This window comes from Dromaius novaehollandiae, chromosome 3 (genome assembly GCF_036370855.1).
Source record: "Dromaius novaehollandiae isolate bDroNov1 chromosome 3, bDroNov1.hap1, whole genome shotgun sequence".
Classification (NCBI taxonomy): Eukaryota; Metazoa; Chordata; class Aves; order Casuariiformes; family Dromaiidae; genus Dromaius; species Dromaius novaehollandiae.
Genome location: NC_088100.1, coordinates 101292606 through 101318035, shown reverse-complemented (window position 1 = coordinate 101318035; position 25430 = coordinate 101292606). Strand labels below are relative to the sequence as shown.

General features: G+C 40.5%; 1 protein-coding gene across 9 annotated transcripts in view; it reads left to right on the top strand.

The window, feature by feature from the left end:
• Positions 1-25430, top strand: part of EML4 (EMAP like 4) — a 166669-nt gene that overhangs the window by 54397 nt on the left and 86842 nt on the right. The window contains exon 1 of one of the 9 annotated variants that reach the window (XM_026123257.2): positions 14089-14427. The exons of the other annotated variants lie outside the window; for them this stretch is intronic. Within the exon in view, the coding sequence (XP_025979042.1) occupies positions 14361-14427 (67 nt within the window). The 5' untranslated portion in view covers positions 14089-14360. Of the gene's footprint in view, positions 1-14088; positions 14428-25430 lie in introns of those variants that run through there. 9 annotated transcript variants of the gene reach the window in all.

Below are 25430 nucleotides of genomic sequence, written 5' to 3'. Positions count from 1 at the left end.
AGAAACTGCAGTTGTGCCTCAGGCATGGGGTCCGTAACTGCAGCTGGGGAGTGAAGTACAACAATGAGGTTTTTGCCAAATCTTGAAGGCCACTTGTTTGTCCTCTATGTAAATGGGATCTTACCTGTTCCTACCTGTTCGTTCCTTCCAGCTTATTTTTAAGATGACTTCATGTTGAGACCAAGGGACTGTTATAATTTGAAGTCCCACTTTTTCAAGAAAGGGAGCCTCTAGTCTTCGGGGAAGTGTGTGTTGAATTCTATTTTCTGCCATTTCACAGAAGAAGGGATTATACCAGTTCTTTCAACTTACTGCTTTTGAGTCGGGAGCAGGGAGGGAGAACAAGAGAAAAGCAGTTGAAATAAGTCATCTTAACATCCAGAAGTGGGTTTCATTTTTATCAAGGTTTTTTAGGGGGTGGGAAGAAATGTAAGCAATTTAGTTAAATCTGTTTTGCAGTCTGCCCTTCTGATGTCCACAGGGAGGCTGGGATTGTATATGTTGTGAGGAAATCCTGAACAAATGTTACTAAGCAGAAATGTTAAGAGAAAATTATTAATTTGAGAAGTATATGGAAAAATCCTTTCATAAAAGTCTGTGTACCTTTTTTTTTTTTTAGATCTCAGAGGCACGTTAGGAGTCTCATGAAACAGTTCCTATCATCAAAAATTTATGCTTTAAATAGTCAAGAAAAGCAAAAATGGGATAAAAGGAAATATTTAAAGGAAAGTATGTATTTCATTGGCCCTGTGTTCTCCCCTAATGCCATAGCTCCCTATATATTTATTATCTCTTGGTGCTTAATGTTGAACATGCCCATTTTATACCTTCTCCATTCTCACAGCTGTGAAGTTAGAACATTTGTATATATTGATAAAAAGAAGACAGTTCTGGTATCATTATTTAAAGGCAATTCTTGCAGGAAGCTGGAAATGGAGACATAGCCCCTTAGTGCTCCTGCAACTGTGAGTTTGTGGTGTCTCTTTCCATGGTGCTCTTGAATGAGAGAAGCATCGCTTTGGGTTGAGCCTGGTGGGTACCACGTCTATCATAGGAGTCAGAAGCAGCTCTCAACCTCTATGTGCTAGGAGAGCAGTCCAGCCAAATGAGTCATGTTCAGCACCAGGTTTGATGTTTGTGTTTGGGAAGCAAAATACTAGCTAAAGTAAGGAAATTCTGCCTAGTAGTAGAAGGGCATAGGAGGGTTTGGTGTGTGTTCGTGGGGTTTTGTGTGCTTAGAATACCATTTTGTACCCCTGGATTATTGGACATGCCTAATAGATTACTGCTTTGATATATTTTATACTGTATTGGAGATTTGACTGCTTGCTTAGTGTGGAAAAATCATGAGCTGATTTTCATTGATGTGTTTTACTGTTTTGTTGTTTTCTTGATCTAAGAAGGAATAATAAAATTGTAACAGGCACAACATTTTGGCATTTATCATCTAGAAGAATGAATAGAAGCAATAACTGTACATCCTTGTCTGACTTCTGTCACCACGTACTGAGAATTTAGATGTATGGAGTTGCTGTTTATGTGCAGCTCCTCATAACTGTATTAGAAAGAGAGTTGTATTAGTCAATAGAGTCAGCAGTGCCTAATAGAGGATATGTGGTTATTACTTTTAAAGACCATGAAACTGTGCTGATCTGTGAGAAGGTTAAAAAGGGCAAAATCTTGATCCCCCCGCCCTCCCCCCAACAGTTACGTTTTTCAAAACTACTTTGGGAGGACCTTGCCATATACAAATACAGGTTATTTTGCAGAAAGGCACCCACTTCAGTCCTTCTAGATACAGTCAGTTGCAATTCAAACAGGTGCTCAGTTTAAATGCAAAGAGTGTTAAAGGCATTCTCCTTAATGCCTCAGTGCAATTACATCCCAGGTTTGCTTGTAGCAGATATGATCAGCATGCATTGGAATAATCAGTATGACCTGTACAAATAAGACACTTTGTTCATTTGTTGTGAATGTCCAAGTAAGCGTTCTGAAAAGCCAAATTAAAGTGACCTTTACCAGGCGCTGTGAATTCAATGACTGAACTCCAACAATTTCCCCATTAGAGGAGCCCTATATGGCTTGCTCTTTTTTTTTTTTTTTTTCCCTCTTTCTCAGCATCGTCAGTTGTATTGCTAACAGGCATGACTTTATTGTGAATCTTTCGATAGTTTGGCTTTCCTTAATGCCACTCTTTATGAAGCTGTGAACTAAGATAATCTGTGTTTGTTTAATAAAAACAGGAAGTTGCTAGCCCTCAAAGTTGCAAAAGAAAAAAGCATAAAACAGTGCAGCTTGGGGTGCAAAATTAAGAAAAAAACCCCAAGCATTTTGAATTAACAAACACCAAAAGACCACTCCCCCTCCCAGCCCCCAATAATTCCTTTTTTTTAAGGATGGTCTTATATATGTGGTGTGCTTCATAGATTTTAAACTTTTGGATATGGCAGATACTTGTCATTTACAAGTTCTATAACGTATAGTTTGAAAAAACACACATCATCTAAACTGAGGCTGTTTGAAATTCTGTTCAAACTGCTGTCTCATCAAACAGATGCTGCTACCTAGTTTCTGTGCCCATCTGACAACCTCACTCATCTATGAAGGGCTCTGTTCTGGTCTGGCTATCTTATGCATTGAAAAATATTTTTGCAATTGTAGAAGGAATTTTGTTTTCTCTCAATTTGAAGTCAGTATTTCTCCTCCTACATATATCCGTGTTCTCTGGAAAGATGGCATCATTTTTAACAGCAAACAGCAAAGATGGCATAAATTTTAACAGCCAGACTAGTGGATGCATCGGAGTTAAATGTCAACTATATTCAGTTCAGGCTAATTTGAAACACTGACACTTTTGCACCTCTTTAATGTTTTGTAAGGCCAGCAGAACTCCTGGGGTAAGCTTGGGGTGCTTTGCGTAGGACAGTGCACTGTCTTGCTTATGCTGCTTAGATGAGATCGTAAAGAAACACAAAGCAACAGAACATTTTTTGGGGAAAAAAAAACTTGAAAAAAGGAATGCCTTGTTTGGGAAGTTAGTTTATATTATTATATAAAATGAGGGATGGTATTTACAATTGTACTCGACAGCAGCCTATATGGGAGAAGATGACTTTCTATTTTTAACTTACAAAAAATATATATATTTTTTAGACTTCAGTTATACCATCTCTTTTTTTTTTCTGTTTAGGATTGAGCTAATGCATAAATTACTTAAATAGTGATGTTTTCCCTCTGAAGAAAATGTCTTTAGTAGTAATTATTATTTCAGATTTGAATAGTGAATTAACACAACTGGTGTAGTTCTCCTAGTCAGAAAACTACTTAACATATTAATACAGAATACTGTAGATAGATTCAAGTAGATAGACTCAGTTACCTAATTTCTTAATTTATATTAGTAGAATTTGTCTGCTGAAGAATATCAGTAAAACCTATGCTGGTGCTACTTCATTTGGTGCTCTAAAGTATTATTTTCTAAAGAATTTTATTAAGTCAGCATATTTTCTGTCATCTTTATGAATTTATTAAATATTTTTCTAGCAATACAAGTAAGAGGAAAAATATAAATACTTGAAGAATTTACAAAAGCAAATTTTTTTTTAATCTGATGAAATAAGATCAATAGCCATTCTTTTTACAAAAATAGCTCTGAGAAGCCATCAGTGGAACCGTGATGCTATAAAAGGATTGACAATATATCTTAGTATTTACTGTGCCCCGAGTTGTCTAAATGCTACTAACTGTGGTTTTGTTAAAATGTGGTTTTTCAAAAGACTTATGTATCTATGAGGATGTTTTGTTTTAGTAATGTGTTGGAATTGCCGTGAAATGTTTAAGTGTAGCAGAGTAGATTGTAATAGTTGTGAGGTAAATCCTTGATCCCATTTCAGTCAGTCAAATTCCGCCCCCCGAGTTTTAGTCTGCCTCTTGTCTCACTTAGCACTTAACACAGTCTCCTGTGTCCCCTTTCCCTCCTAGGGCCACAACTGCCAGACTTTTTCTTTCCTGGAAAGTTGTACAGGAGGATCTAAAAATTTGTTACAAAATTAAATCTTCCAAAAGTGAATCTAGTTTAAGCAGTGCTTATTTACTAACAACCCAAACCAAACTCTCCCAGTCAAGAGGTTCCTGCCAGGTACGCATTATTTCCATTCTCATGCTTTTACCGAAGAGTGGTACCTTGAAAGCAGTTATTTGCTAGTGTTATTTAGCATGTTTTCAAGGTTGGTCTAGTTCATTCCCCCAGTCACTGTCTGGCTCCGTGGCTTAGGGAAGTGGCCCTGCGCTGAAGAGCCGCTGCACTGTCCCTTGTCCCCATCAAGTTGCTCTACACTGTGTCTGTGTACCTGTGGTGCAGAGAGTCCAGAGTCTTGCTTCGGGTTTGGCCATTGGTAACGTATTCTTGTAAAGAGGTGAACAGCTAGTTAACATTTAAAAATTATTGCCACTGCTTTTTAGGACAGATCGAGGAAACTTTTATTTTTGAAGAAGATTAATCTACAAAGTTTTCTACAAACAGACGGCTCATCGCGCATGGCCATGATGTCTGTGTTCAGTGGCCTCAGAGTTTAAAACCAGATCACTTTGTGTGGCTCTCAGCATTGGCAACTGGGGTCAGACTGCAAATGTAGATTACTGTTCTGCTGATTTGCTTCGATTCCACCCAAAGATAGCATTTTTTTTTTTTTTTTTTGAATGAGAAGAGGAAGGAGACAGAGCAAATTACCTGAGTGGGGTGTCTGTCTGTCTGTTTCTCATCAGTTTTAATGCCATAAACCTGTTTTCATCAGTGCAGGCAGAAGATAGCAAGATGCTTCCAAATTGGTGCTTAATTTAATCCCCTTGTCTCCACTTCTCCCCTCGCCCCCCAATGCATGTATCCTTTATGAATTTTGAGGATGCTGTAGGATCAAACTGATTTTTATTTGATGGCAAGTATGCTTTAAAACATGTAATTTGTTTTAATGTGAGCTACCCTGACCACTTGATAGTGATTAAGCAGGTAAAAATCAGTTGCCTGATTACATTTTTGTTTCCCCCCAAAAGGACTACTTGATTTGATGAGTAACTCATTTGATGCGTAACCTTGGAAGATCAAGTATAGTCCTTTTAAAATCCTGAATTGCTGTCTCTTGACTTTGTTTTAAAGGGGGGTAGAGGGGACTTGTCTCATTGTGAGCCACCTTGCAGGGTGGTAGGTCTCTTCAGTGAGGAGTGACAGAAAGATGCAAAGCAGTTATTTCAAGGATTATTTTTGAGATGCAAATACGTGTTTAGGTTAAAATGCAAACATCTGTTAAAATGCAGCAAAGCTACACAAGTGACTTGCAACAAATCATTAATTTCTGATTGCTATAATATAATTTTATACAGTCTTTCTAAGGGAGGGGCAGAATCTTCAGCAATTTGACAGAAGAGTGAAAAACTGTTTTTGTTCGGAAGTTGCCTCTATCTTTGCTTCATGTATATTACCTTGTAAACTGAACGCATCCTGAAATAATGCCTAAAGAAAGACAAATTTTCCAGAGGAGACTTCAGAAATGGGGATTCCCCCCCCCCCTTGGGATTTTGCTTTCTCATTACTCCTAATATCATCCCTTTCGTTGTGGCGTCCTTGAACAGAATTGTGAGTAGAACAGGCTAGTGTATGCCTTTCTGTAGAAGGCTTCATTTATGTTAAAAGTAGAAAAAAGACATTTGCACTGTAAACAACAGTCAATGGAGAAATGTTATGCCAGTTAAAATGTCCAGCATTACAGGTTTGTTACTTTCAAGTAAGTTTTGCTGCAGGCTATGTTATTTTAGTAGGTCTCTAGCACTTGGTTGAAGGAAATAGCAGTCTCTTCCTGTTTATAGAGATACTAGGCAAAATGTTTCTTCCAAATATAAGTTATACTGAAAATGTAGTATTACTGTCAGTTGCTTAGTGCATTGTAAGCTCCTGTGTTGAGACTAAGAAAGCTAAATATCAGTCTTTTTCAAGTTTTTATCTAAAAATCTTGTGATGGAGTTGTGATCGTATCACAGCCTTCATTGTATAAACTTGCACATGCATAACTAAGTGTGCAATTAGTTAAGTTTAAATCCATAGGCTTCATGTATATGTAGGACTGGGAAGACTCACTTCTATTAAGAAAAGTAGAAATGCTGCCTTAGTCTGTGCTTCTGAGAAATTATGGAAATACTTTCTGTTTTATTTCATTGTCAGTTTACTTCCTTTGCATCTCTAATGCCAGAGTAGATCTTGTCCTGTTAGATTACTGCTTATCCTAAGCCCTCCAGGCCTTAGAGCCGTCTGCTTTGTTGTTTCCTATGCTAGCAAGGAAGTTGCTTTTAATTTTAGTCCTGTCATCCCTGGTATTTTATTCACTTGGAACATGGACTTTTATCCTCAAAGTACAGGTGGATAAACTCTTCATCTGAGGCTTGATTAAATTTCTGTTAAAGTCAGCAGGTTCCCATTGACTTCAGTATGTTTTGTATTCTTCTTTTGCAGCTCTTAATAATTGAGAGTGATTAGATGGATATGGAATATAGAAGCTTCTTCACGGAGAAATAAAGGCATAGTGAACTTGATCATACACTGCAGTAACCAGTACCATCTTCTAGGGCTGATGGCTTTGCCGCGTATGCAAATATCGCTTAGGTAATATGGTACCATCAAATTTCTGTCGCTTCTGACCTTTAGTGGCTTTAGTAAGCTGGGGTTCCTGGAAAATGCTCTGTTTCTTAGTGCTATCAAGAATCTTCCCTGTTTTGGTTAGGTTTTATTTATTTATTTTCTTCCTGTGGCAGTGTATGGCCTTGGCTACAACACAGCTGTTTAATCACTCAGTTCAGTTAGACTTCTACCACTGTATACCAAAGGTTTCTTGCTCTCTCTCTCAGCCTTTTTTCTTAGCTGTGACCTTTAGCTGTCAGAATGGGATTGATGATTCGGAGGAAGGAATGATTTTTCCTGGCCTATAGAGCGGGTTTTCTGGCAATATCAACCTAGTAGTCAAAAGTCATCCGTAGTCAAACATTGACCTCAGTCTTGACCTGTGAAAAACCTACCAAGTAAAATGGTGGGTTGCTGTTGTTTCTTATTACCTTCTTGCTAGCCTCTCAGGATATCAGTTGTGTCAATTTTTTCATGACATGAATATTCCTACAGGAAGAATAAATCAAAAATCAATACCTAATTTCATATGGGTAATTTTTTTCAACTTTCAAGAAATCACGACTTTTAGTCTTGAAGAATTTAGTTTTCTGACTTAGCTGAAAGGTTGCTTTTGTCCTTTTGAGCTGTGAACAAGCCAGTTCCTTCCAATGACAATTTTGTATCAAACAATTCATGGAAGCAGTGTGGTTTGTCCTTAGTAGCATTTTTTTCCATAGTCATCTTCAGCCAATGTCCTATTTTATGTTCCCCTTTAAAGTAAAGCTGAAATATAATACTGAGAACAGTACTGAAAAAAAGAGAGACATTATGTAAACAGGAGTTTCCATCCTTGTCATTCCTTTAAATATGTATGATATCCTTTATGTTTGTCCAGCAGCATAGGTCATAAGTCCTGCCTTTGGATTTCACAATATTTCAATGCTATATTTGTAAACTGATTGCAATGTCTATTATTGTGACCTCTTTGTCTGAGAGCACAAAGTATGCTGTCAGATAATCTTAAAGGTGTAAACTGATCTAAAACTGTCTCTACAGGTTCCTTTTGAACCACTTCATTTAGTATTCTGTAACATCAGGAGAATAATTAATTTATGGACTGTACAGCTGTTACATGCACTATGTCAAAACTGTGTGGCTGTAAATGATATTTTGAGAAGGTCAAACTCCGAAGTGTTGTAATAGTTTAAAGTCTGACACCTACATCACATTTGAGTGCACTAGATAATATTTAAATAGGATATATTATGTTCATGTTGTGGTCACAAATATTAGGTAATCACTTCTCAGGTAGAATATTTGGGTTGCTGGTGGTATATTCGGGTGGCATACATAAAAGTCTGAAAGCTGAAATGTAGTTTCCTGGTATCTAGACTAAGCTAGAGTAGTATCTGTTGCTTTTTTCCTCATTTAGTTGCAATAGCAGGACCAGTGGTTGCATCTGAGCAAACCTCTGGAATGTCTTTGCTGTCCCTCGCAGCAGCTTTCTGCGTGCAGACCTGGCTGCATCCTTCCAGGGCAACTAGTCACCTGCTTGCAAGCCCTGTGGGAGCTTCAAAAAATCAGCAAATCCTGTGCTGGACATCTTTAATAATAATAAATTTCACCTGAAGGATTGCTGTTTTTGTTACTGTTATTTTCATAAAGGGTTTTCTACTTCCTCAGCATTTCAAACTGGATAGTAAATGAGAAACTCTGTGGTCTTCATCATAAACAGTGGACTAGTTTCAAATTCTGTTTTTTGTTTTTTTTTCCAGTTAATTTGGTTTAAAATGATTTTTAAGAGTAGTTAGAATAATAATGCAGCAATATATTAGTAGAAACAGCCAACAGTTGGAGATGTTTCAGTTTGCGAGAATGACTTTTTTTTTTTCTTTTTAAATGCTCAACTCCTAAGCAGAGTAATATTTCTGGACTTAGATACTGCATTTCAAGAGTGCTTTGCTAGAAAACATTTTTGCAATTGGTCTCTCCCCCAATGCTTCCCCACTTCTGCATACTAAAAATTATTATTATTTTTTTTTCTGTTGACATTAACTAAACGATCGGGCAGCTAGTGACTTCCATAACCATAGCTTTGGTATGACTAAGAATATCAGTTAGCAGCCCTTATTAAAAATCTAACTTTTACTGATTACTTTCAGAAAGTGGAAATGCTGTGTATTTAACAATGTTGTATAACTTACCTGTAGCTATGAAAGCATCATTTCCTATTTATGCAAAACTTGTGTTTGAAACTGAGCAGGTTCTTGACCAGAGATAAAACTGCAAGGATCTCTGCAAAAATACGGCTGCACCTGGTGGGGATGCTGCTGTTCAAAGTCTGCCCTTTCTCAGGGGCAGTATGTTGCACATTTTCATGGGCCACAGGCAGTGTTGTTTGTAACTGTGGTCTGGAACATATGCTCAAAGGAAAAATCACTGGAGAAACTTTTTCCTGGCTGTGCTTTAGACTCGATACATTTTCATCTTGTTGTTTGTTGGCTGTTTCTGTGTTGCGCTCGGTGAGTAGGCAGGAAAGCAGCTGCGAGCGGTCTGCTTTGCAACTGCTCCAAGCAGGCAGCGGAAGGCGTGCTGCAGCTGTGGTTTGATGTTGTGTTCGCTGAAGTACCAGGCTGAAACCTTGCCACCCTTCCCGCTCTCCACATCACCACGCTGCCACCTTGCTAGCATCGGCACAACGGTGCCTGCAGGCATGCAGCAAACTAGAGTAAGCTGCTGATGCAGCTGGAAAACGACCTGATGGAAATAAGATGTTTGGGTACTTAGTCTTAAAAGCACTCATGCATGTTTGGAGGGGCTTTTATTACTTTTATTATTTTATTTTTCAGTCAGATCAGTTTGGTTAGGGGAAAACTCTTCCCCATTTGGTTCTCTTTCCCAGGGTGGCTCACTGCATGAGCACTGATTCCGTTTGGGTCTGGAGGGCAGCCTTGGGATGGCTTTTAGGTTGATTACGCGTGTGATTCCTCATGCTTCCTCTGTGTTAGCTGTACTTGAGAAAGACGCCTGTAGGACCAGGGAGTTCAGCTGAGAGTCTGGGATCGATTATAAGAGCAACCTCCAACGCTGCTATGCGCTCTGTCTGCCGCGTCCTACTCCAATATTGGTCCTTCTGGGTAGTCTTCGTTCGGTTCTGCAGAAGGTCTTGTTTCACTCGGCTTTTTGGCAATGAAATGTGATTTACAAGTGCAGTTGTTTCACAATCACCTCAAGTCATCCAAAGGCAGAGCTGCTGCTGACAGAAATGGTCCCTGCTGCTCTTCCCAGCTGGGCGCTGCCACCTCCCTGCTGCTGGAACAACTGTGCTGTTATGCCACGTGGCACAAAACTGGCCTGGTGAGTTTTTGTGTTTTGGTTTCGGTGAGTTGGTTCTCATGTGGTTCGGTCTCCTGGCGTGATTCGTGTGCAGCCGCGTAAGCTGTTGTGCCAATCACAGGAACAGGATACAGATGGGAATGATGCTGGAAGAGGGCAGGAATGCTTATTTTAGCAGTTGTGCTGGGTCATGCCAGCTGAAAGTGACCTTCATCAAAGATCCTGCCTTCCATAATTCTGCATATTAATGCTTCAGAGAATGGGATTTTAATAGACTTTATTGCAGTGCCAGCACCTGGAGTAGAGTAGGAGGAGGGAGTGACTGGAAGGAGCTAGCTGCCTTAACTTGAGCAGTCCCTGCTATTCAGAAGTTCAGGGTTAATGAAAGCACTGAATCTTGCAAGACTGGGCTTGTCCTTTATAATTTATTAACCTATGCATACTTTTCATAAGCCCTGCTGTTCTCTGTTTATTGAAGAAATCGTTGTTACCCTGTCATTTCCATGGGGTAAAGGTAATAATGGTAGAGATGCATACAGCTGCTTGAAACATCATACCACTGGGCAGTGCAGGTAATTGCCTCCAAACGTGATGTTGTAGGATTTTTGTTTGTTTGTTTGTGTTCCCCAGAACAAAGGAAAATAATTGAAAAACTGTTTGCCAGTGGAAAAACAAGAAGCTTTATACCAACGAAGAAACAGAATTAAATCGTGCTGCCATCTTGCTATTTGAAAACAAAAATGCCATTAAACTAGTCTCAATATAATTGGTTGCTGAAGTATAGATGATGTATAACTATAGCTACAGGCTTTTTTGCAAGAGGGGTAGGTGGGGAGAATTTCCAATAATGCATTAGAGGGAAGGCCACATAGCAACATGTGGAACTCGCATTTGCCTCATGAGGCAAACATTTTACTGAATTTGAAGAAAATGAAGATATCCTTGTTCTTTGAAAACACCTAAGAGAGAATTTTTGCAGATTTCATATAACTGTAGCTGTTTTCTCAGTGGCGAGATCATTTATCAAGGAAACTCAATAATTTTTCCTGTTTGGTTTTAAGTTACTGATAATAGCATGGGCAGAACGTTTCTCTTCTACAGTTTATCCTGTTTGGGGTGTGATGGCTTTGGCAAAAGGTTCTGTGACCTTAACTGGGTCACAAAGAGAATTACATTGTTAAGGGCAGGAGATCCACTTTTTCCTCATCTTCATTTAAAAGTAATGACCCAGAAGAGTTCAGAGCTTGCTACCGCTCTCTTCAAATGCTGGAGAAACCGTTTGCCCCAACCCCTGAAGAAAATGCAGGTTGGAATCTTTTTTTTGGTATTTCAAAACCTGAAGCGTCCACCAGTGGTACCTTTGTGGGTTCCTAATCTGATTGATACAGCTGTAGTTTTTTGAAACATCCACTGTCCTTACCAGATGCATAATGTTTCTAAAGTATCTGTACAAACCCAACTCTTACAACATACATGGCTCTATTCCCAATTTTTAAGGTGCTTTATTACGTGAGATTGAAGTGCATTTTTTTCTTTATGAAGTGTAACATTGAACTTTTCACCACTGACACGCTGAAAGGGATTTCTCTAGGCAAAGATGACTTGCCTACTTTGTGTGATATATGGGTTTTATTTTGGTCTGTCATATTTTATGTACTTTCACTTCAATTTATCCAAAATACTTGAGAGGAGTGACTCCTCGTCCCCTATTCACATTAAATAATGGCTGAGAAGAGGAGCCTGCGATAGTGTTTAAGCTGGAAGAGGCTAGAGAGCTAGGCAGCTGCTGAAGAGGGCAGGACTGCAAAAGGGGGACATTGTTTAGAAGGACAGGTATGGGCCAGAAATAGAAGAGTGAAAGACCCTTGTGAAGAGGTGAGGTTTTCCTGGAAGATTTCGAGGTGAAGCAAGCAATTCTGCTCTAAATCCTGAGACCGGTAGGGAATAGATGATTGCTTGAGTAAGAGCACTTTTGCCATTTTCAGGGTCAGCATGTATACAGTCAGCAATTTGAAGTCTGTCTCGTTTACAGCATTGGTGTTAAGAGTATCATTTTGAATGTATTTTAATATTTGGTTTGGCTCCTTCCACCTCCCACTGCTTGCTTTTGACTTGGCAGATGTTAAACTTAGTTCCAAATGCTGCACTAATGCAGCTTTTCTTCTTCTGTTGAGGTGATCCGTCTTTGTTAGGACTAAAGGGGTCTTATGGAAATATCAGCATTTCATATTCTTTTTGTGCAGTATGAGATGCTATCCTTTTTCTTTTTTTTTGTAGAAAATATATTTTACTTTTATTCTGAAAATAAAGCGTTCTAAAAACGTTATTAGTTAGATCTATAAGTTTGGTTGGGTACTTCCAGGTAGAGGTATGTAGTTTGTCATCCTTTGGATTACCTCCTTTGGCTTAAGCCTCCTTTGACTTTCTCTGTGCCATTCTTTACCAGTGTGCGAAATTTCTGTTTGGCCTAATGCACTCAGGCTAACACTCAGTAGTGTTTCATCTTGCAATGAAGATGGTTTAATCTAGCAATCTAATATAACGTGGTGATTTGGATACGTTAAAAATATGGGTTCTTGGTCACTTCTCCTGCTTGGGCTGCTTGTTGAGGCCCTTTCCTTGACTTTGTGCCCTTGCCTTTTGCCCCTTATCACTTCCACCATCCAGTTTCTTGAGCTTACCTATTTCTTCTGTTTATTAATCACAGTAATCTGGCTTGCTTCTGTTATCAGTCTTGCTTGACACTGCAGAGTTGGGTTCAGCTGACTAAATGTATTTTTAAATCCCTGAAGAGGCTGGTTTCTGCCTTCACTGAAAGAGAGCTCACAATCAGTGCATCAGGACCTGTTGGAAAATACAGATTAAGAATTTTTCTGAGGAGGGGAAAAAATGCAAAACCCTTTACTGAGTGCTCTCTAAGGTATATGTGTTGTTATGAACCTTGTTATCAACAGTTTGTTTTTGAGGGTGGAAAAAAGTGTTGCCCCTCCTTGTTTTTGAACGGACACGTGGACTTCCCTCATGTATTTTTGTTTAACTATCCTACTGTTGTCTGGAAAGAAGGCTTAAATCCAAAGATATGAAATATGTTTGCAGAGCTTTGAAAATACTAAATTATTTGAAGTGTGATAGAGAGATGAGGCAAAATATATGCAATGCATATTCACAAATAGTTTTGTTTTGACATTTATCTTGCTGTGTTCGTTCTGCCAGTTGGCTTCAGGCACAGCTACCAAAAGAATGAACACATGTTGCATTCATTAGTTCTCATCTGGCTGTACTTCATCTTGCAAGACAGACAAAATCACAATTGCATTAAATAGGTTGTAATGCATTTGTAATACGAGTTTTCTTCTGCTTCGCAGAATGATAGCCTTGAAAAGCTGCTAGTTTTAAATCGGGATATACTACTTCATTTTGATGTAAAGAAACGAATATAAGCGCATTGCCAATGATGTCATTGCTTTTTCATCTTGAAAGATGTCATGTGAAAAATATCTTAATATAATACTACCCCCCCCCCCCCACACGCTCGCATGAACCTTTCCTTTCATGTTGCGCTTTGACTGCCACTAGACCTGTGGTCTTTCTGATGCACAAACATGCTTTGGGACTGTAATGATTCATCTGACTTGCGAAGGTATGAGGATCCTATTCGTTAATTAGTCTTGGTCATTCCGTATCTTGAGGCTGAGGGGAAGTTGCTCACTGTCAGACTTTCACGTGTAATTTCACAAAATCTTATGTTTGTTTAATGTTTGCTGTGGATAGGCTGCAGCGTAGTCAGATCTGACATGGGAATCGCCGATTGCTGACGTGAGAGCCTAATTATTTCGATTGCACGTGGAGCTGGCGTTGGCCCTGTCGGCGCGTAAGCCGTAGCCATCTCCTTGCTTTGGAGCAGGTCGAGGAGCGAGTGACGAGCCCTGCAGCCCGCTTCCATTAAAAAGAAGGAGCGGCTACGTCATGGCGTGGCCATCCGCAGCAGCTGGCTTGTGCGGCGCGCTGCTGCGGTGCGCGGGTTCGCGGAGCGCTGCTGCGGGCGTTCCTGACGTCTGAGGACTGGCCACTCCCGGCAGCAGACTCCGATTTTTGCCTGCATCCCACCCACTTCTGCCTCCGGCGCTCCAGCGTGAGCGTCGCTTCCCTCGCCCGGGCGGTGGAGGGAGGCAGCGGGGACGAGTGCTCTCAAGGAGTTTTTATTTGTGCCAACACAGAAGTGCTTTGTGGTGGGCCATCTGGACGGGGAGGATTTCCTCAGAAGCCCAAGTATGCCGTCAGGCTTGGAGAGCGGGGCCGTGCTCTGAGGCGCCCTGGGGAGGCAGCAGGAAGCGCAGGCAGAGCCGGGTTTATAGCACTTGTAACGTAGGTGACGAGCATGGAAGACGGCTTGCCTTGTCTCGCCCCGGCGGGCGAGTCCGCAGCGCTCCTGAACTTCTGCACTGGTAAAGTATATCTGTCTCGTCCTCGCTGGGAATGCCGGCGCGGCTTCTCCGCATTCCTCCGCGCTGGGGCGAATCCGCCTTGGGCTTGGAGGCTCTTTAAAAGCCAGTTGCATTTCCTTTTGTTTTACAGTTCCCTTCCCTACCCTCCCTTTCCCTGGAGGGAGAAAAGGAAAATCCGAAAAGTAAATACCAGGGTAAATACTCATCTGTGTAATTAACTCAACCCTGCAACCTCATTAGCAGCCAGCAAGGTGAGCTTTCCCAAAGGCAGCGGTAGCTCGCTGCAGCGTAGCATCCTAACCTTGAGAAAACAAACAGTTTATTTGTTTTTCGGATGCACGCAGGCAGCAGGGAAAATATCAGACAGATAATTACAAAGTTAGCGTTTGCTGGACAGAGTGCTGCTGGCACGGTGACTTGTGCAGCGTGAATACTCGCGCCGCCTCCTCTGCAGCGCAGATCCTGAAGGGTGTCACGGGGTGGCTTTAAAGTGCAAGGGAGAGGTAGTCTGTGCAAGTGAGCTTTTAAAGCGTCTGCATAAAAACTCTTTCTGTGTGACCACTCTTTGATTTCAATACCAATTTTATGTTTTTTTTTTTAAAAAAAAAAGTAAGAAAGCCCCTGCAGGGAAGTTTTGACTGCATACGGGCCTCAGGCAGGAGGCAGTAAAGATTCATTGAAAATAGGTTGCTAAAATAACTGTGTTTGCAGTGATTTCAGGTACGAACATTGCTGTATTTTTTTTTTGTGTGTGAAACATCTATTTGCCCTTCAGAAATAAGAGGTCTTTCTCCACCTACTTTTTACTGATGTGTTAATAGTAGTAACAGTAGTAGTAAGAAAAATCTTTCAACACAGGCTTCCCTTATTTAAACAGTTGTTACCAAACCAGCCTCTGTTTAGTGTACATCAGATAATTGCAGCATTCTTGCTGTCTCAAACAAAAGTATGTGAGTGTTTTTTAAAGGCTAAATCCAATTAGACATATGCATGTATTGGTCTTGTGTGCAAGTGTATTATCTCAATGAAAGCAAACCTCACTGAAGTTGTTCTTTGTTTGCTGATTTGTGCAGTGCAATTTTGATACGAATACAGCATCTTACATAGAAAGTCTTACATTTTTTCTTGAAATATACTCAACAGAAATAAGTTCCTGAAAATAAGGGCAGGTATTCGGTTCATGAATTTGTATTCGTATGTGTGGGAGAAAGAAATGACCTTGCTATAATGCACTTTCTTAAACTGGGCAGCGTACTGCACTTTATCTGCTTCAGAATTCAAAGCATTCGGTTTAGAATTTACGATGTTGCAACCCTCGGGAAAGGGGGAGGGCGAATTGGAAATTTTAAAATCACAAGTGCTTCATATAGTCTTTTGCAGACTTGCACAATTTCTTACGGTAGAGCAGTAAAAGGAAGACTAATGTTTAACTCTTTATCTTCAGAGCAAAATCCAAAAGAACCGAAACTCTTAGGGCTATGATTGACCAACTTTGTTCCTGATGGGCAGAGGCTGGTGTAGAGACACTTCCATTTATTTTAATGGCTTTTAGCAAGAGTCGTTTGGAATCTGGCAGCATCTCTGACCTGAATTTGAGGCATGGAAATCTGACCATATAGTTTGAGAAGTGTGTGGCATGTTGGACTGACCTGTGAGATTTGTGTAAGAATCACCACGTTAAGGTGCTAGAAATATATTTGCTTTTCTAAATGTATATGTTGCACTTCCCGCCCGCCCCCCCCCCCCCCCCAATCTTAGGAAATACATTTTGATTTGTTGCAAGACTGAGGATTTTGTTGAATAAAAGTTAAAGCCAGAATTTATAATTGAAACAAAATGTGGCTTGGGGTACTATAATTTGATTTTATCAGTGTAATCTATTTTAGTCATTTTAAAACTTGATTCCTACTCATGTCAGTAAACCTTACATAACATTTTGTAAAGAATGTGTTCTGGCTGGAAAATAGGGTGATAAGAAACCGGTATGATGGAGAACCAGCAAGTGCTTTCTTCATGTGAAACATCTAACTGCATTCTTGAGGGCATCCTTGCTTTAGAGGCTTTTAGCAACTCTGCGGTGGTAAGAAGAAGTAGGAAAGAGCTTTAGATTGAGCTCTAGAAAGGTGCTCCCCCCTTACCCCTAACCATACATGAGAAAGACTCATGCTAACAATAGGACAATTTGGGTGAGGTTTGGGGGATAAGTCTTTAATTTTTTTTTTTTTTTTTTTTTTTTTTTTTTTTTTTTTTTAGAAAAAGATTCCACAGTGTTAGGCTTTTCTGTGGGAACTTTAGCTCTTCTACCATACCTGTAGCTGTGCCTGAGAGAGACAGAGGTAAAGGAAAAAATTAAATCTGTTGTGGGGTAAACCTGTGTTTTATTTCTAGGTATTGTCATGCATACATCCAATTGCACATTTCTTGCCAAAGCTAAAATTAAATCTGTTGTGGGGTAAACCTGTGTTTTATTTCTAGGTATTGTCATGCATACATCCAATTGCACATTTCTTGCCAAAGCTAAAAATAAATTCCTTCATCAGCAGTGAAGTACTGGCACTTCCTTTAACATGTGGGATATGATATTAGTGCTGGTGGGAAGCTTATTCAGATTTTAAAAACTTGTCTTAGATTGCAGCAGTGATGGCTTTTCTACTTGTGTTTAATTAGCCGTTTATGATTAAAACTAAGGTAGGGCTTCTGTTGTAACAAGTCCCTTTAGGAAGATCTTTGCTGTCAAATTAGTTCTGGGATACAGTTTAGCTTGGGTTATACAGATCAGGATAGAAATTTTTAGTTTGGCCCAAAGAAAATGTTTACTTGCAAATAGAACTTAAGTTTTGCATGCGTCTTGGTGAATATTTGCCTCCAGTGACATTCGGCATTGCAAACGGTGTTCATAAGTAGGGAGAAAGCAAAAAAACAATGTCAACCTCTGTGTCCCTGACTGGTAGAGAGTTTGCTTAGACATTGTTTTACGGTGGGGATTTGCAATTGCTGGTGAAGCTGGCATTGTCTTGGGCATCCTATGCTTTCTGTGGGACCTCCACTGAAGTGAACCACAGTCCTCCTTGGACCCGGTGCTGCTCACCCAGGAGCTTCAAGAGGGGGCAAAGCCTATCGGTACGAACCTTGGCTTGCAGGAGCTTTGCCTCTCCCTGTCGGGGGCGAGTGGGTGACCATCTGCGAGCCACCTGCCGTGCTGTGGCACTTTTGCTGCCTTGCCCTCCTACCTGGGCACCCTTGGAGAAGAAGTACTTTTATGCTAGTAATGCTAGTTAGCAATTCAAAGTACTTCAAGCAAGGCTCCTTGAGAGTGGCCATATCTTTTCTCCCCCCAGTGGCTGTTGTATAGACAGCATTGACAACTTTGACATGCAAGTCCAATCTATGGCTTGATATTTCACTTAAAATGGTTAGGTATTAGATAGACTAATTAAATAGACCAAGTATCAGCCTATTTTAAGGGGATTACCTTTCCCTGAATACTGCTTTGCTTGTAGACTGCCACTAACACAACTCTTGTGTTAATATAGTGAAAACTTTTTAAACAAGATATCTTTCACTGTAATTACACCAAAAATTTTTGAACTGCTCCTACTCTGGGTACTGCCTATAATTATGTTAATAAATATAAAACTCTATCACTATATCTTTAATGCTTAAAGAATAAATAAATAAAACTGAAAAGAGTCTGTATCCTTTCAGTTGTTTCACATAAAATGTTACAATATACCGTGTTTATTAATTAAAAATTTAATTTGCTACAGGTTTCAGTTTGCCTACAATTCAGCTTTCTGGGAGAATCAGTGCTGTCATAGCTAGTTTAAAACTACCTTAAATTATTTGTTTCGAGTCCTTGATAAGTAATCGGTCCTGTTTAGGCCATGCGTTTCTCTTTACGCTCTATACATTATGTATCCATTTGTTTAGATCTGTTTGAATTAAAAAAGTAATCTTTGAGTCTATGTGATTGTTTTCCAAGTATCAGATTTTAAGTGTTCTTGAATTCAGTTAATTTAATTTAATTTTATTTTTTACCGGGGGCATGAATCCTTGCTTTCCTTATAAATGTACGCTGGGTTACCTAGTACGAGACTACTGATTTGCAAGGTCTGGAAAATCTTTTAACGTACCATATGCATTACTCTGGGTCTGAATCCATCGTTCAGTGACCAGCGGTTCACATTCAGAAACTACAGCGTGAGGCCGTCTGTGTGTATATTGACTGCTTGTGGTGAGTACCGAGATGCTCTCTCTCTGTCTCTGTTCAGTCTCTTGGGCCTAGGACTCACTTGAGCATTTTTACTCTCAGGAAGTGATATTACTGAAGACATTTAATGCTTTAAAAGCTACATTAGAATAGTATTGGCCACAATCCTAATTTAGAAAAATGTAAATAGTTTCTCTTAATTTGTTACCCTGTTTTCCATGGTAGCTTGCTGAAAGAATTGCAGTGAGCTTCCTGGGGGAAGGAGCCAAAGGCTTCTGTCTCAAAACAAGAATGCTTAATTTTCCAGAAATACTGAAATCCAGGTGAGGTGTTCCACAACAGCTAGGGCTCCCTTTCCCCAAGAGTCGTCCAAATACTTTAGGGTATGTTTTGGAGAAAATCCTCCGTTTCCATTGAACCTCCAACTGAAGGACAAACCGTTCCTTACTTCAATGAGCAGCAGTCACCAAGAAGTAAATGCAAAAAGTCGCATTTCTGTAGTCGTGACCATTCATGGTTGTAGTTAGAGGGTTTACGTGCCTGGAAGTTTGTCTGGGTTCTCCAAACGTAGCGACGGAGGAAATCTTACTCTTCTTGTATATGCTTCTTCTCTTTTACTCATTATGCCATACTTTTATATAAGGAAATGATGACAGCTGCCACCCTTAACTGGCATGCCTTTCGATGTCGTCCGCCAAGATCCTCATCTTAAGGCTACAAGTGAAGTCCTGCCTCGTTATACAGTCTGTGAAAGTACTGTTGTTGCCTCTCGTGGAGCCATAAATCTACCAAAGAGTTTGAAGAGTAATTTATATTTGTTTATAAAAGTCTTCTTCCTTATTGGGTTACTGTAGTTTTCCTTACCTTTTCCTAATTTGACGGAGTTAAATTAACCTTTTATGAAGTGGCTCTATTAAGTGATTATAAACACAGCTGGACGAAGTAGTACTTGCTTCCTGCTTCACAAATTAGTTAGCCGAGCCTGTGCTTAATTAAGTGAGCTGTAAGCTGGATCAGCTAGTTCTGTTTCCAGGCTTCATTACATTAAACTTGCGATCAAAGCGCCCGCCACTCTTCAGATGCTGCCGCCTTTACAGGTAGCTGGCTGCGAGGGAGGCGGCTCGCCTGGCGCAGCGGTGCCCAGGGCGGGCTGGTGTCTCGCTGCGGGGAACGGGTGAGCTCTGCCCCGACAAGCGCAAGGGTTTTGACTCCGAGCGTCAGTGATTGTAGACACGTCAGAAATGTGTGCCCGTACACAGTTCATCAAAAATCTCCTGATGCATGCCTCAGCTAAGAAACAAAAAATATACCAGTATGGCATCTATACTGGTGAATTTTTGCAGTATGACAGTATAACTAAATATCTACAGTATTTCACTGTAACAGCAGTGATATGCAGGTATGAGTAAAATTACAAATACCATAAAGGTCTGTAGGGGTTTTCATCTAACACTGCTCTTAAGAAGGCTATCTTAACACAGGCTCAGTGGGATATTCTCATTTCTTCAATTTAGTAGTCTTTCAAAAAAGTAACATTTTTGAAACACTTCTTCTGCTTCGCCTGTTATTGCATCTGTCTCACTTTTAATGGTTCTAGGAATATGTATTAGTCATCAAAAGGATTTTGAAAAGATAGTGAACACTGGCGCATAGTAACGGTTAGCATTTTCTTAGCATTCACAGAAAACAATTGCAAGCCACACTCAAAGTTGCTGAAACAACAAAGTTGGTGAAATCTCTAAGGTACAATTGACTAAGCAAAATTTCATTAAAAGTTGGACAAGAAGATTTAGACTGCAGATATGTTCTCAGCACTGAGTTTTGGTCTCAAAAGCTTGAGTAATGCCCAGATTGAGAAAGCTGAAAAAGCATCTTTCTGAACTCTACATCACACCCCTGCTTCACATGGCCAAATACTTCACTGTGAGAGAAGCAGACCTGGATACCTCCCCACAGGCTTGCTGCTTCAACCTGCTCGTTCTGCAGTGACACAGGGCACCACTGAGAGCAGAGCTGACAAATAAACCCATAAAAACTCGCTGAACATATGCGGATCCTGCTCTGGGGATGGGCTAAGGGAAGGAATGACCGAATGTGACAGATGTTAGTCACAGTTGTTTAATGTGTGACAAGAAGATACTCTGATAATATCATAGAAACATACATTAGATAGAATTTAGCTGCTAAGTCTTTGTCCTCTGCTTTCCTCCCACTCCTTTTTTGTTCTTTGTTCATCCGAAAATGCATGGATTTCATGGATTTTGCCTGCAATGCTATTCAGAAGTGTTTAAAAACATGAGAATGCCCATAGTCAGATTTATATCTCTGTATTGCTGACCCCATCTTTAAAATGCACCGAAGAGTGTGTTTCCTTGTTGAGACGCTGAATGTGTTGGTCCTTCACGTTTTCACATGCTGCTGCCATCTTTGCTTTTACTCATTTGCTCAACGACTTGTGCAACACTGTCTCAAGCAGTAAGTTTTTACATGATAGAGGGGCAAAAATGTGAGTCAGGAGTGGCTTTCGCTTCATGAGTGGCTTGCGTTCTTCCTATGCAGTCTCTATATCAAGGCTACGCTATGCGGCTGGTGGTGGCGTGGCCCTGGTAGCTGCTGGGTAGCCCCAATTTCTGCCCATGGGCCGGTGCGAGCTGGCAGGGCAGCCTCTGGCTGGTGTCAGTAACATCGGGCAAAGCTGCCTGTTGGCTCCAGCGGAGCAGTGAATCCCTGAAGGCAGGGGTGGTTGTCTTCTGTCCCTCTGCACCCGATCCCCGAGCGCTTCCCCCTGCGCTCGCAGGTGTGGGCTGCGTTCCCCGGGGGTCTCCTGCATGATGCTTTTTGGTGTGCACCTTGCAAGTCACAGAGGATGGTCGCACCTGATTAAAGTGTGGGCATGCACACAAGGCGTGGAGGGGTAAGTCAGACAGAAACATACAGCATGGTGACGTAGTAGATTAGTAAATGTGGATTAATAGGTCAAACAACGTGGCATTTACTCTTGGGTAAGAGCGTGCAGTCAGTAGTTACTCCAGGGAAGGTGTGACACGATCTCTCCCTCTTCTGCTTACTCCCTGGTAGTTGGTGCCTGTGGCCGTACCCTGGGTTGTAGCCCAAGGAAGCGTGGTTAGGACATACTGTTACGGTGCTGCTACCTTCGAATACACCCGTCTCACGCTCAGGTTATCTCAGTTTTAATTGTTCCCTGCCGACCCTACAAGACTCAAATGGAATTTTGGAAAATAAGGTTATCGGAAAGTTTAAAAGGTGCCGAAGAAAAGTCTAAAGCACTTTGTTCTTATTGATATGTCCTGTCGGGGGAAGAGGGGGAAAGGAAGGGGAGAGAGCAGGGTACCCTTTTAATGCATGAAAAATCCTATTTTTTTGGCTGGTAGCATTATGCAGAAATAGCATACTCCTGAGTGATTGTTCTAAAAATGCAAATGGATGATTTATAGTAGTTAATGCTTTATAACTTTATATGAAGCTAATAAAAAAGGAAAATTAAGAGCAAACTAATAGAGTAAACTGGGTAATTCTGTGATTTGAGATAATAGCTGCAGTTATTTTTCAGCTTCAGATTTTCCACCCACAGATATCAAAGTTGTAGAAACTTCTAGTATTTTAAAAAGGGAGGAGAGAATTGAATTGCAAACACTAGATATCTACAATATGTATCTCATTTTCCAGTGTATTTTTAACTTTATTAGTAGAGTTAGTGTAAAATAATAGCTTTTCTTTATAGGTTTTCTTTCTGTGGGTTGCAGGCAGGTTTTCAACCTAGCATTGTTGTTAATGATTTGTTATAAAATATTGGATGCAATACACTGTGTGCTGAAGAGAAGAGTTTCGAAGTAGGTTTCTGATCTGTGATGGAGTAATGACCAGTGTGACTGCGACCTGTCTGGTTACATCCGTGCCATTCCTCATAGTTGGAAACCACAAGTGCTGCTTTACGCTTGCAGTTCAGCATCCTTGTTTTTTTTTGAATTTATGTACTTTAGCACATAAAGATTCCTCTTCCCAAGAAGACATCGATTGGAGTCAGTTCTTGTTTAATTAATTTCTTCTTCTTTTTGGAAGAAGAAAGCAAGCAGGCAAGAAATGCAGCTTACTCATGGCTCACTATGTTGCTGCCTGTTACTTAGTCACAACCAGATTTAATCCTTGGGTGGTTGGTATGTGTGTGTAGTACTCGATCATTTCTAATACCGGACGCATTCATTGTCGCTACCGCTTCTCTTGCGATCTGTAGGGATGTTTCCTTTGTCTAAATGCTGGTGTTAAAACTTTTCAGCAAACAGTGGGGAAAGAAACCTGTGCTTTTTTTCCACTTTAGAGGCTCCATCCACGTAAAGAATAGATTATAAGTAATCTGTTTCTGAATGATACAAAATACGATAGATTTAAGTAACTTTGATAGAAATGTGGTCCCTTTAATGCTTGGAAAATATGGCCAAATATTCTGCATAAGAAATGTGTGTCGCGTCTTAAAGGTTTCCCGGTGAAAAGGCATATGATTTTTTCCTTGCATGTAGATTCTGTGAACACATTCGTGATAGAGTTTCATGATTTACCAAGAGCGGTAGTGACGCTTCAATTTTAGATAGAACTTCCACAATAAATATGTTCAGGATGAAATTCTAGAAGGTCTTAACATAGTTGTTAGAGAGGCCAAAATGCTCCTTTCTGTGATAGATTTTCTCTGAGAAGTTGTAGTGTCTCATAACACTGTTTACCTGTGGATGTGTTTACTTACAGGTGAAGCTTTGTTTTTGGCTTAACCTAGATAAAGATGAGACTGAATTCCTCCCTTTAATTGCAAGGTTTTTTTTAAATGGGAAAGCAAAGATCACTGTGCTCTAGTTGTATAGAGAATCCTGGAATCAATTTTCTACTGTTTTCTTGTATCTACCTAGTGCAATGATTGCTTACATTCCAGCTTACACTTAGATAACTTTTTGTAGAGTTTTCCCCTGTTTTTGCTATCATTCAAGACTAGAAAAAGCTTTATCTACTTTTTTGAGTTTTTACGTGTTTTGCCTTTTTTTGGTATGCACAGACATAATGGTGCTAGGGTTAGCAACTGAAATAGTCATTGAAGCTCTCTTTGTTTTTATTTACCTCTGTGGAAGCAGCTAAGCTATAGATTTTTAAAATATGTGTAGTAGCACATATAGAAGTCTCTCGTGCTGTTCTAGAATTCTTCTTCATGAATGAAGTTAGGTTCATTTTGCTGTTTGTAGGGTTTTTTTTTTTTTCCATGGAAACCTCTTATTGTTGGCAAAGTCCTGTTAAAAAAGCCTAGCAGCACTTGAGAAGGCAGGTCTGCAGTCTGAAAGAAGAAAGATACTCTTTTAAAAAATAAATATTAATATTTAATCGTTCTACCCTTGCTGAGACGCTGTGTGTAGCAGACTGGCAGGTTGCTTACTCTGCAGAAAGCCTCCAATGAGGCAGTAGCGGTAGCAGCCCCAGCAGCAGTAAAAGTGTGAGCAATGCTTTCCACTCACACCTTGTTTGTAGGAGGTGCTCACTTCAAATCTTTGCTGGGACTATTTAGTTGCTAACATCATGAAACAAAAGAACTTAGCTAAAGAGCTAGTCAGTTTTTTGTTGTATTTATGCTCAGCTCCCTTTTTTGAGAGTAGTTACTGGCTTACCTCAGTATAGATATTTCTGCTTGTTGTCTGGGCTGAAATGACACTTCATATGGAAATATTCCCATTATTTCTCAATACTTGCTCTTTGGTAGAAACCGAAACGTAGATTCGATCCCTTTAAGGTGCTGTGAGTAACGTGTTGTGAGCAAGTATCACCTCACCGGTTGGCTCTGTGGGAGTCCTGGAGCTCACGTGTTGCCCTTGAACCTAAGCAGGTAGCTCAGCACTGTCTGCACTGTGGCTTGTCCGTGCAAAGAAGTTCTTGTTTCTTTCTGTGCTAAAGAAGATTTCACTGTGGTTGATTTGGTTCCTCCTAGGATAAGCATTAGCTGTGGTGTAGGTGTCCCTCTAGTACCAGCACCAAAAACAACTGCAAAATTTGAGGAGGCATCTCCGTGGGGGTAAACAAAGGTGGGGTTTTATGACCGCTGCTGTGACAAGTGTCATGTCAGATCAAGTTTGTGATTAGAGAGGTTTGGTCTTGAACTTCCAAGACACGAGGGACTTATGTTTAAAAATGTAAATGGCAAGCCTGGTGTCCCTTATAGCATGCAAGATGCAGAAGCGATTTTATGAGTATGAGTGGTATCCATTCCTTACGACAGCTGATGCAACGTTTTCACCATAGAGCTGGCAGAGCGGGCGCCTTGTGCCCGGCGCGCGGCAGCTCCTGCAGCTGCGGGAGCTCGGCTGGTTGGGCTGATGCCCTTTCACCACGCAAGGGTGATGGTGGCTGGTCGGGCAGCTCCGGGAGGCTGCCACTTGCTCCGGTCGTGTTGTCCACCCTGAGGCGGTGCAGGAGGACCCGCCAGTGCCACGCCGAGTCTTACAGCGCTAGCAATCTCCCTTTTCAGGTAGACAGCAACAGGGAGACTTGTAGCCGCAGCAGCGCTGAGCGGGGTTTCGAATGTGTGTGGATGCGTGCGGTTGTTAAATTTCAGCATGTCACTAAGAAAGTAGAGCTGCAGTCCTAATTCTGCTTTAGGAAGAAATTATGTCAGAAAACTTGCACTAGATTAATGCTTCACAGCAGTACTTCTTAACAAAGCTTTTTTTTTTTTTTTTTTTTTTTTTTTTTCCCCTTCACAAAGAAGGGAGCATATGTCTATCCTTAGTTTACAGGTAAGAAGAAA